The 17753-nt window shown below is 45.8% G+C and overlaps 1 protein-coding gene across 4 annotated transcripts in view; it reads left to right on the top strand.

The window, feature by feature from the left end:
• The window catches only part of TMC5 (transmembrane channel like 5), a 53703-nt gene that overhangs the window by 19337 nt on the left and 16613 nt on the right, over nucleotides 1–17753 (top strand). For all 4 annotated transcript variants that reach the window (XM_074322649.1, XM_074322650.1, XM_019753068.2 and 1 more), the window contains 8 exons: nucleotides 839–2349; nucleotides 4072–4244; nucleotides 6676–6762; nucleotides 11795–11894; nucleotides 12855–12939; nucleotides 13373–13621; nucleotides 15669–15820; nucleotides 17515–17659. In XM_074322649.1, the coding sequence (XP_074178750.1) occupies nucleotides 914–2349; nucleotides 4072–4244; nucleotides 6676–6762; nucleotides 11795–11894; nucleotides 12855–12939; nucleotides 13373–13621; nucleotides 15669–15820; nucleotides 17515–17659 (2427 nt within the window). In that variant the 5' untranslated portion in view covers nucleotides 839–913. The remainder of the gene's footprint in view (nucleotides 1–838; nucleotides 2350–4071; nucleotides 4245–6675; nucleotides 6763–11794; nucleotides 11895–12854; nucleotides 12940–13372; nucleotides 13622–15668; nucleotides 15821–17514; nucleotides 17660–17753) is intronic.

Genomic DNA, 17753 nt, shown 5'->3' with positions numbered 1-17753 from the left:
CATTGGTGCCAAAAAGAAGGGGAAATAGGAAATAGGCAGGGAAAACAGATATCCGACACACTTAGAAATGAAAACTCCCTCACTTCCGACTTGAAAGTATGCTGTGTCTGTAGAGTCGAGCTCATGGAACTCATAAAATCATTATTTTCAAACTGGAAGGGATGGTAGCAATTGTCTCCTTACCCAAGTCCTCTAGTTACCATTATCTATTCTTCCTTCGGGCACTCATACTCATTTATGCTTTGAACCCTAGAACCACGAGCAACGAAAGTGCTCAAAAAGTCCTTTCTTCCCATCTTTTGGCTCAGTGTGCCCCTCCCTCCCAATCGAGGGATTGTATTGGTCAGGATATAAATGTGGCCATATGTGTGGGAAACCCAAAGAACAGTGGTATACGTCAAATAGACATCTCTTTGTTTCTTTACGTAAGAGCCCACGCTGATACGCCAGCACTGGCCTGGGAAGTCATCAGCAGCCCAGTCTTCTTCCCTCTGCTGTGCTGCTGTTCTCACAGGGGTGCTGCCTTTGTGTGCGTGGGCCGAGATGGTGCCCTGTCACATTCCCAGTTCACAGGAAGCAAGGACTGAGAAAGCAAGGAATACACCTTCTCTTGAGCAGCACAGCCTGGATGCTGGATCTGTCGCTTGTGCTCACACCCCACTGACCATGCTCATGGCCACACTGAGGTGCTCAGGAGGCTGGGAAACAGAGACTTTATTCTGGGCAGCTGGGTACCCACCTATGCAATAAAGGAAGACAAACACTGGACGGTAACCAGCAATCTCTGCAGGGAAGAAAGGAAAAACATCTGACCTTTTCTTTCCTTTTTGTTTCGCAGGTTAAAGGAAAGATCCCTGAGTAACTGCAAATGCAGGAACACTTCAACCCTCCAGGGTAAAGAATCTGTGCCAGCATGTCTGCCTACTACCGGCACGACGAGTATGAGGGAGATCCAGATTACCCTGACTATTCACAGTCTCGGAACCACATGCAGGAGTACTTGAAAACTCAGCAGCATCCAGGCTCTCCAGGTCCTCTGAACAACTCAGATTACTCTAAAATCAGAAGCAGTCCGTACGCTGCAGGCTCCAGAACAAGCTCAGACTATTCCAGGCCTCTAGCAGAACCAGATTATCCTGGATCTCGGAGTCATCCAGACTACCCTGGCACCAGCAGCAATCCGTACGCTGCAGGCTCCAGAACAAGCTCAGATTATTCCAGGCCTCTAGCAGAACCAGATTACCCTGGATCTCAGAGTCATCCAGACTACCCTGGCACCAGCAGCAATCCGTACGCTGCAGGCTCCAGAACAAGCTCAGACTATTCCAGGCCTCTAGCAGAACCAGATTACCCTGGATCTCGGAGTCATCCAGACTACCCTGGCACCAGCAGCAATCCGTACGCTGCAGGCTCCAGAACAAGCTCAGACTATTCCAGGCCTCTAGCAGAACCAGATTACCCTGGATCTCGGAGTCATCCAGACTACCCTGGCACCAGCAGCAATCCGTACGCTGCAGGCTCCAGAACAAGCTCAGATTATTCCAGGCCTCTAGCAGAACCAGATTACCCTGGATCTCGGAGTCATCCAGACTACCCTGGCACCAGCAGCAATCCGTACGCTGCAGGCTCCAGAACAAGCTCAGATTATTCCAGGCCTCTAGCAGAACCAGATTACCCTGGATCTCGGAGTCATCCAGACTACCCTGGCACCAGCAGCAATCCGTACGCTGCAGGCTCCAGAAGCTCAGAGTATCTCGAGTCTCTAGCAGAACCAGATTATCCTGGATCTCAGAATAATCCAGACTACCCTGGCACCAGGAGCAATCCATACTCTGCAGGCTCCAGAAGAAGTTCAGAGCATCCTGGGTCTCTCGCAGAGCCAGGTTATCCTGGATCTTGGAGCAATCCATATCATCCAGGCTCATCCAGAGAGCCAGACTACTCTGAATCGCGACGAAACCCTGATTTTGCAGGTTCTAGAGCCAGTGGGAACTATGCAGGCTCCAGAACAAATCCTGGTCATCTTGGCTCCTTTGAAGAACCAGACTACCCCGGAGCTGGGGGAAGCTCTACCTATCCCGGTCCCAGAGACACTTCCAACCACCCAGGATCCAGAAGAAATCCAGAACGTGCTGGGTCCAGAATCAACTCCTACATAGACGTTCTGAGTGAGCCTGATTATCCGGGCAATGAGAACCAACCTAATGCTTCCAACTTTTTGGGGGAACCAGACTATCCCGGTGCTGAGGACTATCAGCAGTCTCCAAACTTTTGGGGGGAGCCTGATTACCCACATGCTGAGGACGTTCGAGACTCTGGCTCTCCGAAGACTCCAGAAATGACCAGGGAGTATGACCACTGGGGTGGGGGCTGAGTACTAAATCATCAAGTCAGTGGACCTTGGTTGGCATTATTTGGGTTAGGGACGTGGATGATGGTTTCCGTGCCCTGAAGTTGTGGCAAAACCTTCCTATCTACCTGTAGATCACACCTACCTGGAAGCCTCACGTGGGCCAGGGACCCTCAGTCTGAGGCTTCAAGCCCTTACCTAAACGTAATCTTTAATCACCTCTGGTTTGGATAACACCCTCCCTAATCTCCTACCTCTTCCTTGCGAAACCCTGCAAAACACTTAGATCCCCGATATTTTGACCTGCTACTTAGCCAGTGAGGGTAGGGTTAAGACGTGATAATTCTGAACACAAACATTTTCACCAGAATTAAATCAACAGGAATGCATTGTAATCAAGAAAATCTTTTGAAGATCTAACTCCATGAGGTCAATTTAATTCCTCAATTTTTTTTTAAATTTTAAAAAAATTTTTTATTCTTATATTTTTTTTATGGCTGAGCCATAAAAAAATCTTCAGTCATCCATTAATTTTTGGTCATTGACAAATTTTACAAGGTGCAGCTCTGGACATGGACAGTGCTGGTGTGGGTGACTTAATTTGACTAAATCTATTTTTTTCCTGGGTTAAATTTTTTCAACGTACATGTTGCCAACAAGATGTGATTCTTCCTTCAGGTTTTTTAAAACATCGATGACAAATTTTACCATGTGACATTTTAACCAATATGAGTCTCATTTTGTGTGTGCTATTTCTACTAGCAATATTTATGCAATCAACCCAAACGAATGGAATTCCTTGTATGTATCTCAAGGAACAAGGATATGGGATTGGGGTGTGCAGCAAGGTCAAAATGTCTTCAGGTCCTAAATAGTAGGGTTAACAGGACCAGGTCCTTGATTTTGTCCCCCGGCCTGATTCATCATTCCACAATACATGCACGGTTCCCCATAACCTTTGGGGGAAAGGCCACATTGCTTCACCTCTGAGAACGGTTAAGAATGAGGACGCATTGGGCTAACAGTAAGATGCCAGCCAAAGACCAGCCTGACTTGACCTCCTTTCACCTCTGCTGTCCCCTCCCTACCTCCACCCTCTCTACTCAAGGTCAGTGGTTCTTAATTATCTGACCACCTGGGGAGCTTTAAAAACCGTCCAGATGCCAGGACCCAACTTTCAGAGCTTCTGATTTAATTGTCTGGGGTGGGGCCAGGAAATTGGTATAAGCATCAAACTGAGAACCATTGCTCTGGGTTCACTGATTTTCCATAACATTCCCTTTGTATATTCGGCACTTTCCGGTCTCACACCTTTATGCAATTCTTCATCCTTGGAATGCCCTCCTCCTAACTCTTTATGGATGAATTGATCTTTCCAAACCCAGCTCCGATGTCTCTCTTCCGTGTAGATTTTCCCCCAAACTCCCAACCAGAATTCTTCTCTCCTGCCTCTGAACGACTGGGCCTGTCATCTGGTACTCAGCAGTTGCTACTGTATTATAATTGCTTATGGCTGAGCCTAAGAAGCTCCACCAGAGTGTACTGGCAGTTCCTGGAGGGGAGACAGCCATGTGTCTTTATCTTTGTGTCCTCACCCCCTAGCCTGTGCCAAACACATGGCTGGTATTCAGTCGGCATTTGGGGAATGGATGGATGGATGGATGATGACTGTCCTTACTATGCTCCTGGATGGACATTGATGCATCATTTTGGGATTTCAGGGTGCTCCGCAGAACAGCTCCAATCCGGTCCTCATTTCATCATCGGGGTGACAGCCCCTTGGGCATCCTTGTGAGAGAGAATGAAGATGACCCTGAAAGCATTGAGATGAACTCCATGGAGATGGGAAATGCATACGGCCTCTCTGTGCCAGGTGCTCCCACCATTGGCTATGGTAAGTAAGCTTTTGTTCAAATGAGGCTCATCTCCCGAGAAGAAAGTAAAATTCAGTGGACTAAAAAAACAAACAAAAAAACCCAAAAAACAAAACAAAAAAAAGGTTCAGTGGACTTAGGGGAGCAAGCATGAAAGATGTACAGCAAAGGAAGAATTGGTTTATCCCTCCCCCCACCAAACACCCACCTTACAGGGGCTGAGAACTCAATGTCTAGAGCCAAAGCAGTATCATCAGTTATCAAAACAGGCCAGGTAGGCTTATGAAAAACTGGGGTGTGCGCGCCCTGTGCTTACACGAGGGAGCCAGTGTTTGGATTCGATGCACTGCGGGTGTGTGGGAATGTGGCCTCGGGGTGGCCAGAGCCCCAGATTTTCTAAAGGGGCGAGAAATCTGGGTTTTTAGGTGAACTCCCTTAATTTTGACATGCTCCAAAACAATAATAAAAAAGTAAAAACACTGAACCCGGCCAACAAAATTTCTGGTGGGCTGGACTCAGTTTGTGTGCGGCCAGTGGCCTGCGTTAGTTTAGTGCATCCAGAAGGTGTGTGTTCAGTCAGAGAGCGTCTGTGTGCTCGGAACCTCTGGGGGACAACGGGAGGAGGAGGCAACTCTGTCCCTGAGGTACTTAAAGCCCGAGAGGGCAGGGAACACTGGCCCACTAAGACGAAAGCAAGTTAGCAAGCAGACTATTAATAAGTGAAAAATCACCCCGTGTTCAGAATCTCCTGTGTGTCAAGGGTTAGCTCCGGGCGGCAAAGGAAATTCTACCGGGTCTTATCTTCCCGGAGGAAAGAGGGACTTGCTGTGAGAGGGAACCAGTTTATTCCACACCAATCGATGTTATAGGAATTCAGAGCCCACGGCGGCCAGAAAAAGGTGGGTGTTGAGCCAAGAACAGAATGAGGGACCCAAGTGCTGGCCAGAGCACATGGACGATGGCTCAGCCCTGAGGGGGCAGGTGGGGAAGAGTTGATACAGGCAGAAGAGGGGGTGGGATGCATTGCCAGGCACTAATGAAAACCACCGACTGTTACACATTTGCATAGAAAACATTCATTCAGGCTATTCCAAACCTTGTGCCATGCATTCTCAATAGGACACAATCAATCCCAAGAGATGAAATTTATCCTTGAAAAGCCAGAAAAGATCTCTCTTTTCTTATGTATAAAGCACAGATACATGCACAATATATGAACGGATGTACAGTCTGTCTGTGGTATTAACATTTCCTGGGGGGAAGCATTAAGGCAGAAATGTCTAAAGACTCCTTAGGGGGCCAATAACAACAACAAAAAAGATATTATCTCTGTTTTAGAGACTAAGCTATTGAAGCTCAGAGAGGTTAAGTAACAGGCCCAAGGGCACACAGCTAGTAAGTAACAAATCTGGGAATTGATCCCTGGCGAGAAGTTCCAGAACTTCCTACAGTGTAATTTTGTACACGTCACCATCAAAACATGCTCCATGTTCTCTGTTGAGGACTTTAGCCTTTAATGTTTACCGTGGGTTGAATAAAAATGTATTAAAATGTGACACTGCTGTGTAGGTGCTGAGAATGGACTCTGTCCCTAAGAAAATCATGCCGTTTCACATTCGTTCACACATCATCCTAAAATGCCAGAACTGGAAGGAACCTCTCTAACCATCTAGACAAGTTGTTTTTTTTCTGCTTAATTTTTAAAAAATTTAAGAACTATTTTTTTAGAGCAGTTTTAAGTTCACAGTAAAATTGAAATTTCCCATATACCCCCAGGCCCTCCATGCACAGCCTCCCCCATTATCAACGTCCCCACCCGACTGGTACTACATTTGTTACCATCAGTGAGCCTGCCCTGGCGTATACACATCACCGAAAGCCCATGGTTTACATCAGTGTTCGTTCTTGGCGGTGTCCATTCTATGGGTTTGGAAATGTATGATGACATGTATCCCTCAGTAGATCATACAGAATAGTTTCACTACCCCAAACCCTTGGTGCTCTTCCCGTTCGTCCCTCCCTCCTGCCCCCCAGGCAAGTATTTGTCAAACTGAGTTGTAGCCCATTAACAAGCTGTGAAATTAACTTTTTTAAATGAAATAGAAAAGAATAGAAAAGAATAAGACTACATCAGAGTGCTGTTTATGTCGTCAAGCAAAGTGTTGTTTTGTGAAACTTGGGTTTTAGTTACATATGTGTAGGTATATCCTGGATCTCAGTATAACAGTTATTTTTAAGTATGGCTTGTAGTCAAATGAGAGCCATCTATGGAGGCTGTTTGTAATTTAACAGTGTTGTTTTCATATCAGTGCCCTATTTTATACCCAAGTGCTTCATTGTTAGTCTGGTAGAACCTCAAGGTCAAGGTCTCAGGCCCTACCAACTGTTGTGTGCTCAGTAATATCTAACATGGTGGGATTAATGGCAACATCTTCTGTCTCTTCATTCCAGTGAATCCCGCGTATGTGGGTGAAGGTCACCCTGACCAAGCTTATGGAAACCCCCTGCCCAGGAGTGATTGGCACCAGTCACCCCAAGGTAATTACGACGTGAACGGGAAGTGAGCAAACATTCAGTGCTGGAGAAAGAATGATCAAGGCAATGCAGAGGTGGCCATTTCCTCTCGGCCTCAGGTGTGGTAGCTGAGCCGCACTTCCTAAGTGTATCGAACGGGGTTTTCTTGTAGACGTGCAGAGTTTCTTTTCTCCTCTGGACATCAAGGTGTCTTCCTCAGGACTCTTCTGGTTGCAAGTGACAGAAACCCAACTCGCACTGGCCCACATTGAATTTATTGGCTTGTGGGGAAAGGGAGGATATGGGAGAAACAAAGAATTGAAGAGCGAATTACCTTCTGGCCCCTGGACAGTGCCTGGCACATAGTGGGGGCTCAGAGATATTTGTCGAATTCATGTATGGAATGAGTTACAGGAACCAGGGCCTCTGAGTCTGAAGTCAGAGGCTCAGTGCTACCCGGACTCTCTTTTTCTCCATCTATAGCTCATCTGTGCTTGACCCAGCTTCTCTTTAAGCTTCATCTCACATGTTTCAACCGCAGTCAGGCCTCTGCAGGCCAGGGAGTGTGACCAATAGGAGGCCTAGACACACACCCTCAGCTCAGCAGCCTCAATGGCAAGTCTCCCTTTCTCTGTGGGTCTCTCAGGCAATGCTGAGGAAAGACTCTGTCCGCCTCTGTTTGGGCCGCACGCCTGCCTCCGCGTGGACCAGTCATGTTTACTGTAGGAAAGAAGGCTGGGTCACATGTTCATCCTATGTCTGATACATGTGTTGGTGAGGTGGCAGTGCATTGATCAAAATTTTTCTGAGGCGGTATATAGTTGTTAGTGATGGTGGAGCGTAGACGCAGTCGTGCTGGTGGAAGACAGAAGGCTTTGAAATCAGTCAGAAAGCTCTGGAAGGACCACTGTATGTAGTGATGAAGGTCTGAGCAGAGGCAAAGACCGAGAGATGAAAAGAAAGCAACAGAGGAGAGCGGCCAGGGAATGCTGGGACCTAAAAGCAAATCTGTGAACAACAAGGAATAAACCCATTGTCTACGTAATAACCCAAACTGAGGAGCTTCATGACTTCAAACTATAGTATCTCTCACCGCCAGGCCCCTAGCCTGTATGATAACCTTTAGCCTCATCTTAAGAACCTTCTCAAGGAGGCATGTCTCTTCCACAACAATTAGCTATTGTTGCTGGGGAGGGAAAACCTTGGGGACATAATCTCCATTTGGTGCCCCCTGGAACAGAGAATGGCTGTAACTATTGGAGAAGAGAAATGCCTTTACTCTTCCTGAGACTGCTCTTTCTAGCCAGCATGAGGTTTGGGGCCTCTGGTCAAAGCGGAGCCCCCAGAAGGCAGAGGCAAGTTAAAGAAGTGGAGGACACACATGAACCTGGCTTTTGTCACCACTTTGCTTTGCATCGGTCCTCATTCTCAGGCTGCCTACAGTTAACTGGTGGACAGCCTTCTGACAAAGCATCACTTCAATGGACTACGCTATGAACCTAGGAAGCATCCAGCCCATAGAGGGCACTCATAAATATTCATTTATGAATGAATGAATGAATGAATGAATGAATGCTACATCAACATTCTTGTTGTAGGAAGGGGCCAGGGTGAAGTGATGAAGGGGTCCTGCTTTGGGTCCAGAGAGATCTGGGTTTGACATTCAGATCTGCTACCTGCTGGTGTTGTGACCTGAGGCAAATTACCTCTTTGGGCCTCAGTGTTCTCATCTATAAAATGGGGGTTGATTATAGTACTTATTTCATAGGGTGATTGTGAATATTAAATGATATACTCTCTATAAGTAGTTTGCCTGCAGCAAATGGCAGGTATTGTTACTGTTATTCATCATTGGTGGGGACAGGAGTAGAGTTCTAGTTCAATCCTGTCATTTAATGAGGGTGTGATGAGGAGGGAGTTCAGTTCATTTCTCTGCACCTCAGTTTCTCCAAATATTAAATAAACTGAGCTGAAGTGATTTCCCAATCAGGTTACTTGGCTAGGAATTGTGTTCAAGTGCCTGGCACTAAAACAGGGCATTGACTTAGCAATTATGGGGTTTATTTTCTGATGTAACAGGAAGTGTGGAGGGAGAGAGGCCAGAGTTTGTGCAGCAGCTCTGCCCATCATGCTGTCAGGACTGAGGCTCCTTCTATAGCTTCTCTCTCCACCATCTTAGTCGGTGAATATCTGTCCTCTTGTTTTCAAAATGGCAGCCCCGCTCAGGAAGAAGGCGAAATGGTGAAGGGCAAAAGGTGAAACCAGGCACAATGTCACCTTGGAAAGAGCATTCCTGGAAACCACGTGTCTCATGGGCCAAAATGGAGTCACGGGTGGGTCTATCCTCAGCCACAAAAGAATCTGGGAGAGTTGTAACCGAGCACAGTGCCCGTCCAGGAAAGGAAGTTTCTGCTGGTAGGAGAGAAGTGGAGAATGGATATTGAGGCTGACAGCAGGATTGGCCCCCACAAGGCAGTCAGGAGATCATAATCGTCTCACTAGAAACCCATCTGGACTTACATAGGCATTTACAATTATGAACATAAAGTAAAGTTTTAGGTCGGAAGCACCAAACGAAAAAGAAAGTCTTTCCCTTTGATTATGAGTCATTTAGAAGAATCTCTGCCTTCTGTTTCTAGAATCCCATTGTCTTCAATGAAGGATTCTGTTTGCAGTTTCTTACCTAGCTACAGAGATGGAACTCTCTTCAGAAACCCACACCTCCTCCTAGGAGATGCCTCTAGTATAGCTGTGGGGAGTTACATTGTGATTTGTGTGGGGCTGGCTTTGGCGAGCTCATCCTGGTGTTTTAAAGAATGTGGATGGGGCATCGCTCTGTGATTGTCCTCCCTTTTCACGGCGGGTCTCGACAGTGCCGCTGTGACGGCTGTGTGAGGTCTGTGGAAACCCACCCCAGTGCGGAATTAGGCTTGGATGAAGCGAGAGATGCTGTCTGATGCCCAAGGGAACGACGTCATCATCGAGGTTGAGACTGTCCCATCTGGGGTCCAAAGGCACCCAAATCAGATGGTGCCGGGAAAGCTGGTGAACTCGGCCTTCAGCATGGACTCATCCACGTCTGATGTCGACGGGTCAGACTCTCAGACTTTCAGTCCCCGGAATGACAGAAATGCCAAGCAGTGGTTACGGTTTTCAACATCCTCGAATGAATCGTTTTCTCAGACCCTTCATAGCCCAGAGAGCACAGGCGCAGACACTCCTTGGACTTCCCATGAAAATATTCAAGGTAGTCAGACGCCGGGGCAGAGCAGCTAGGATGAGAGCAAAGAAGGTTTCCAAGGGGTCTACAGGGTTTCTTAGTTTTAAGACATCAAGTAGGTTGAAGGATTGGGAAATTGACCTGAAACCGAGGAGGGGGTGACTTTGAGAGCATCTAACACCTAAACAGGAGTTGACCTTGACCAAGCTCGTTGCAGGTGTCTGGTGCTCTGCCCAGCACTTCCTGTTTGTTTTCCATTGAGTTTAGTTTTATTTCCTCCCCATGCTCCACACCTGGGAGGCAAGCATGCTTGTCATTTCCATTTGCTTGATGAGGAAACTGAGGTTTGGGGAAATTAAGTGATCTGGCAGATTTGGGCCCAAATGCAGGTCTGCCTGATTCCCAAGCCTGGCACCTTAACCACTGTCCTGCTTTGGTCCAATTCCTTCCCAGCCTGGATTCAGCAACACGGGACGCCTCTTTCTGCCAAACCCACCATGAACGTAGTCCTTAGCCGAGACCGCCCTGCCTCAGCTCCTGAGCCCAAATACTGCTTAGTTTCTTGGATGGTTTTCTTGTTTCAGCCCATAATACTTCAGGCATAAAGTCCAGCCTCTCTCAGTGATTTCTAAGGGGGCGAAAAGTCTAGTTACAGCAAAGCATTGTGTGGGGTTAGCCCCTTAAATGAAGAGTGGGACATCTCCTGTCACGCTGCTGTCTCCCTGAATCTCTGTTTTTTTTCCATCTCCCTCCTCCTTTCTTCCTCTCTGTCTGCTCCCCCTTCCCTCTCCGGAGAGAGCAAATTCCTTGTGTTCAGCCCAGTGAGTCTGTGGTGGGTCTCTATTGGAGACGCTCCGTCCACCTTAACTACACTATGTCATTAAAATGAGGGGTTCTGGCTAAATAGCTCGACCAGGGAGCCAGTCTGTTCCCTCTATTGTGACTCCAGCCAGGGCCCCTAGCTGGCTTCGTCACTGTTACAAGATGTGGCAGCAGTCCCAGGTGTCATATGCAGACATACAACGTCCAGAGGAAGAAGGATCCATCTTTTCCTTGTTTTCTGAGTTTTGCTTTTTCAAGAAGGAAGAAACATTTACCAAGAAGCAACCCTCTTGGCAGCAGTCCACCCCTCACAGAACATTGACCAACATTGTGTCCCATGTCTGTGCCTACGTTGGTCACCTGCTAGGGGCACAGGGCCATCGGGATTGACCTGGACTCATGGTGACATGTCCCCTGTGCCTGGAGATGGGCCCCACATGCTGCAGAAGCTCAGGGTTGTGGGAGGGAGGAATGTAGGTTTCCAAACAAAATCGGGATTCTATTAAAAAGGAGAAATGAGTTTGGGGCAGGCCACCAACAATATCCACCATATTGACCCAAAATGTAAATGTAAGTTAGTAGGAGAAGAGCGGGGAGTCATCGCAGGGCCGTAGAAGCACATATGACAACATCAAGGATTGTAAAGCAGGTGCGTGTGCCAGGAGTCCAGGGGGCACAAGAAAGGGATGCGAGCTATTAAAGAGAGAGAGGAGAGAGAGGCTGACCAAATGCAGGGTCTCGTTGGCCTTGTGAGATGTTTTTTCGTCATGGGAAATGGAAAACACTCCCTCGGAATTGCATGCAAAGCATCATTTGAAGTGTAACACAGACGCATGCTGTCGTCCCCCTTTTGTGTGTGACCTTTAGGAATCAGGAGTCCGTAGAGTCTTCTTTCCTTGTGCTCTGATAAAAACACGGCGCTCACTTCAGCGCCATCTTTTAAAATGCTATTATCCTGTTGAAGGTAAAAAAAAAATTAAAAAAAAATGAAACTCCGTTTATTTTCTTCCTCAGGACAAAAGTTAATTGCATCTCTGATTTCCATGACATCTAGAGACAGAATGAAAGCCATCAGGAATCAGCCAAGGACCATGGAAGAGAAAAGGAACCTCAGGTATGGACCAAAGCTTTTCTTCTAGCCCAGATTTCATGCGGATTGTAATCTGCTACTTCTGCCCCGTCTTAGAGAGGTAGATCATAAATAAATACATGCGAGAGAAGAGACAGTCCTGCTTCAGAAGAATTCTACACAATCTGTGTAGGTGGGTGTTCCTGTCTCCTCCCGCCTGGAGTGTGGGCTGGGTTTGGTGACTAGATTCCAAAGAGTAGACTGTAGAGGGTGGGGTGGGAGGGGGAATCACTTTCCACAGGCAAATTCCAGCTAATCCTACCTCAGCTGGGTGATCAAGGCTGCTGTCGTCCCCAGAGGTTAGTCGTGTGACCAGGACACCCCTTCTGTGGCAGGCTCCTAAAACCCATCCCCCCAGGCTAACCAGAGGAAAAAATCAGGCAAACCCCAAGTGAGGGCCATTCTACAAAACACCCGACCAGTACTCCTCAGACCTGTCAAGGTCATCACAAATGAGGAAAGTGTGAGGAACTGTCACAGACTAGAGGGTTCTAAAGAGATATGATGACGAACTGCAATGTGGGATGAGATCCTGGCATAGAAAATTCCAGCCATCCCAGTCTCCTTGGGGCTTAGCCTTACCTATTCCCTATGCATACGACTAACCCCTCCTTTCCTCCAAGACTTTGCTTAAATATCACTCTCTTTCAAATTGTAACAGGGTTCCCACCCGAGCATTTCCTATCTCCCTTCCCTGCTCTGTTTTCCCATTTTCTTTTCCATAATACAAATCACCTCTTAATATCCTATATCGTTTACCCATTTTATTATTATGTTCATTGTCGCTTGTCTTTCTCTTCCCACTAGGATGTCAGCTCCTGAGGCAGGGAAACTGGTCTCTTTCCACCTGGGACCATGATGGGCACGTCGTGGCACTCAGTATATATTTTGGGAATGACTATTATAGCGTTGATATCTCTCGCTTTCTTTTTCCATTCCCCACAGGAAAGTAGTTGATAAAGAGAAAAGTAAGAAGTCTCGTATCTTTGAGCTCAACTGCTGCACTCAGTGTCTGAACTCCATTTCACTGGTAAGTCAGCCTTTACTGTCGTCAGAAAAATGGGCACCCCAAGAGGGTAAAAACAGGGAGGTGGGAGAGTGGGGATGAAAGAGGACGCAGGGGAAGAGGAACCAAAATTCAGGGCTGTTTCACTGAAAGTCACAGAAATTGAGTCAGTGTAGATGCGGGAAAACCAGGTGGGCATTCGAAGGTCTGAGTTATCTGGGCAACTTAGCCACTGCGAGTGTCCCCTTTGGCAGCAAACCTGGGAAGGTAATAATAGCACTCATTTTAGCGGGTGGTCCCTTGTATTAAATGTGCTGACATTTGCAAATGTGCTTATGGAAGGGCCTGGCACATAGTCATGCTCTAGAAACCGTGGCTGGAATAGCAACTGGGGGACCCTTTGGGTAGATACTTGTTGAGGGAATGTCAACTCTCGTGCTTTGCACCCCAACCCCAGGCATACCGGAGATCCAAGAACAGCCTGTCGGAGCTGCTCAATTCTATCAACCTGTGGCAGAAGACGCTCAAGGTCATCGGGGGCAAGTTCGGAACCAGCGTCCTGTCCTATTTCAACTTTCTCAGGTGGCTTCTGAAGTTCAACATTTTCTCGTTCATCGTGACTTTCGGCTTTATCATAATCCCGCAGTTAACCGTGGCCGCAGGGAACACCCTTCAATTCACTGGACTGGAGTTTTTCACCGGGGCGGTAAGTCCTCCAAGTTCACCACCTTGGAAACCTACAGACACACCTTACTGGTCACCACTCCAGACCTCCCATTTTTCCTGGGAGTCAACTGATGGGGAACGTGGGTGTGTAAGTAACGTTTTTCTTGTTTCCCCAAAAGTAACATATACACAACATAGAAGAATTTCTGGCTCCAGAGCTAACAGTTTCTGCCATTCAGAATCGTCTTCTCTGAGCACATAGGGACACATATATAGATGTACATATGCATTCTTTTGTCTTTGTTAACAAAAGGTGCATTATTCCTATATAACGCCGCCGACTTGTTTTCTTCACCTAAGATGTGGTGGATATCTTGTCTTAGTGTTCATAGATCTACCTTTTCTGTCTTTTTTATTTTTCATTCTACAAAATACAATGCTCCTTTTGAAAAGTTCCTATTATAGAAGAGAACAAACTAAGAGAAAGTGCATTTTACCCTTCTTCCCTTGTGTAACGCCCCAGTTCAGAGGGCATCTTTCTTTACTGCTTTTCTTCCTTTACAAACATAGATACATACCGTGTTTCCCTGAAAATAAGACCTAGCTGGACAGTCAGCTCTCATGTGTCTTTTGGAGCAAAAATTAACATAAGACCCGGTCTTATCTTACTATAATATAAGTCTAGGTATAATATAATATAATAATATAATATAATGTACTACTGAGTCTTATATTAATTTTTGCTCCAAAAGACACATTAGAGCTGATTGTCCAGCTAGGTCTTATTTTTGGGGAAACGGTATATAGGTAGGTAGGTGGATGGATGGATGGATGGATGGATGGATGGATGGATGGATGGATGGATAAATGGATAGATAGACATTCTTTTAAAAAATAAAAAGAGGATAGAACACCACAAGTCTTGTTTTCAACATTTTTTGCTTCACTATGTGTCTTGGATATCTATATAGATCCTATATAGATTCTAATTAATAGCAACCATAACTTATTTACCCAGCACCTTATTGAGGCACATAGCCCTTTGTGAGTTCACCTTCTAGAAGAGATTTCTACCATTGATATTCTATAGACCAGGGATTGACAAACTACAGTCCAAGCGCCAAATCTGGTGGGCTGTTTTTGATCAGCCTGCAAACTAAGATTGGTTTCCATATTTTTAAATGCTTGAAAAAAATTAAAAGAAGAATAACAGTTGGAGAAACATGAAAATTATACGAAATTCAAATTTCAGCATCTATGAATAATGTGCTTTTGGAACATGGTCACCCTCATTTATTTGTTGGCACGTCTGTGCTGCTTTTCTGCTGTCCATAGAGCTGAATCCTTGCTGTGGCTGCCATATTGGCCACCAAGCCAAAGATATTTGCTATCTAACTCTTTACAGAAAAAGTCTCCTGACTCTTGCAGTGGAATGTTCAAAGTAAGGTTCTTCCATTTGTCCTTTTTTTTTTTTCTTTTTCTGTTAAAAAAATTTCCTTGGGATAGATGCATGTAAATGGAATTATTGTGTAAATTTCTTCTTTTTCCCTCATTACTGTGTATATTTTGTGTGTTTGTATCTATGAAACATTTTATTATGAAAAATTTCAATTATACGGAAAAGTAAAAGTCATACAATAAGCACCCACATACACTTTACATAGATTTAATATTGTTAACATTTTGCCGTATTTGTTTTAGCTTATTATTTGGGGAGGCATTTTACAGTAAATTATAGACATCAGGACATTTCACTGTGAATTTCTGCAACATGCATCCTGCTTTTGAGTCCTGCTTTGCTTGGTTCCTGGGTCCAAGTGGTGACAACTGGGTCCCTCTATTGTAAAGTAATGTTGGTTTGGGGTTCTTTTCCACGTCTGAGAGCCTCGTGATACAATGTCCAGGTTCTCAGTGGCCTTGGGTGCCCCTCTCCTGGTCAACAAAACGTCTACATTGACGGGTCCAAGCTTCCTGTAGATAGAAGAAGTCAACCATCCTGTAGATAGAAGAAGTCAACCATCCTGACCACAGTCGGTCATCATTTTCTCAAGAGACCCACCTGACCTAGGGCTTCTTGTCCCTTTTAGGATTATTTCAGTGACACAGTGATGTACTATGGCTTTTACACCAACTCTACAATCCAGCACGGGGACGATGCAGCATCCTATGATATGCCGCTAGCCTACATCTTCACAATCGGAGCCTATTTGACCATCTGCTTTTTCAGTTTGCTGTTCAGGTACGGAGGGTCTGCATTTCTTGATTCTAAGCTCTTTTTTAGATTTAGATGAAATTCAAGAGACTCGAAAGTTACCTAGGAAACAGTTTGTCTGTCATCTGTTTGATCATTCCTTGTGCTGCAACCAAAAATAGGAGTGTGGACAGAGGAGAGTGGTTTTTGTGTGCTTTTAAAGAAATGAGTCAGTCCAAACCGAAGAATGCAATGACTCAAGGTGTTGTATAGAGAGAAGGACACGGACGGACAATTGCCAGTTGTCAAAGAGAAGGGACAGGTGTTCAACCTCTGCATTCGTTTGCAGGTCTGAGTGACAAAGTGCCATAGATTGGGGGCTAAAAGGACAGGAATTTATTTTATCAAGTTCTGGAGGCTGGAAGCCCAGGACCAAGGTGTTGACAGTACTGGTTTCTCTGAGGCATTTGTCCTTGGGTTTTTGAGACGGCCGTCTTCTCCCTGTGTCCTCATGTGGTCTGTCCACATCTGTGTCCTAATGTTCTCTTCTTGTAAAGGACACAGGTCATATGGGATTAGGGCCACCTTAATGACCTCATTGTAACTTAAAGACCCTCCCGGCAAATACAGTCACATTCTGAGGTCCTGGAGGCTAGGGCTTCAACATACATACACATCTTTAGGGGATACAATAAAGCCTATAGCAACCTTCCTGGCAGCACAATAATTCAAAGGAAAATGAGATTCTGTTTTGTCCCATCAAACTAGGAAATGCTTTCTAAGTTGCTGTTACTCAGTGGTGGAAATTGTCAGAAGGGTAGTGTCCATTTTTCATTTAGCATTTATTTATCCTGGGCCTGATTTCATTGAGTCCTCCTGATATCTTCATGATAAGAACACCTGCCATTATTGAGTGCTTACTGCTCTAGGCGCTGCATTGACTCGTGTAGTACGTAGGCTGAATAATACCCTCGACACCCCCCAAAACTGTCCCCGTCCTGATCCCCAGAGCCTATGAGTATGTTCTCTCACCTGGCAAAAAGGAGTTTGCAGATGTGATTAAATTAAGGATGTTGAAATGGGAGAGTTATCCTGGATTATACAGGTGGGACCAAGGTAATCACAAGTGTCCTTATAAGTGAGAGGCAGGAGGGTCAGAGACAGAGAGTGTGGAAGATGCGACTCTGGTCACTTTGAAGATGGAGGAAGGGGTTACCAGCCAAGGAATGCAGGCAGCCTCGGGAAGCTGGAAAAGGCAACAAAACAGATTGTCTGCCAGAGCTTCCAGAAAGAACACAGCCCTGCCAACACCTTAACTTTAGATCCATGTTCTGATTTCTGATCTCCAGTAAGAGAATAAATTTGTGTCGTTTTAAGCCACTAAGTTTGGGGCAATTGGTTACAGCAGCAATAAGAAACAAATATGCCTCTCGTAACAACTCTGTGAGGTGGGTCCTATTATTATCCCCATTATATTGATGTGGAAACTGAGGCTTAGGACAGTTATAATAAAATGACGAAGATCCGCCTACTGGCAACCTAGGATTGTAAGTCAGGCCTGTCAGATCCCGAAGCCAGTGCACTTAACCATTACGGTTGTGAGCACACTGTTCCAGAAGAACTTGTAGTTAACTCTTCCATGTTGCCTCTCACATCGAAGCATAGGACTTTTGTTTTTATCCCTGCACTCCTCAATGCTTATCCAAATAACCCGTGCACATTTTGGTTTCTGCCCTCCCTAGCATGGCCAGGCATTTCCGGAAAAACTTCATTAACCCCCACGTTTACTCCAGAGGGATCACTAAGCTTATTTTTTGCTGGGACTTCACTGTCACTCATGAAAGAGCTGTGAAGCTGAAACAGAAGAACCTAAGCACTGAGATAAAGGTAAGACAAGCTTGCTCTTCACAGCATCTTCCTCGGCTAGTCTCCTTCCCTCCTTCAGTGTGTCTGTGACTAAAAGTAATAATGAATCATTGTC

This window comes from Rhinolophus sinicus, linkage group LG18 (genome assembly GCF_036562045.2).
Source record: "Rhinolophus sinicus isolate RSC01 linkage group LG18, ASM3656204v1, whole genome shotgun sequence".
Lineage (NCBI taxonomy): Eukaryota > Metazoa > Chordata > Mammalia > Chiroptera > Rhinolophidae > Rhinolophus > Rhinolophus sinicus.
This window is presented reverse-complemented; position numbering and strand designations above follow the sequence as displayed.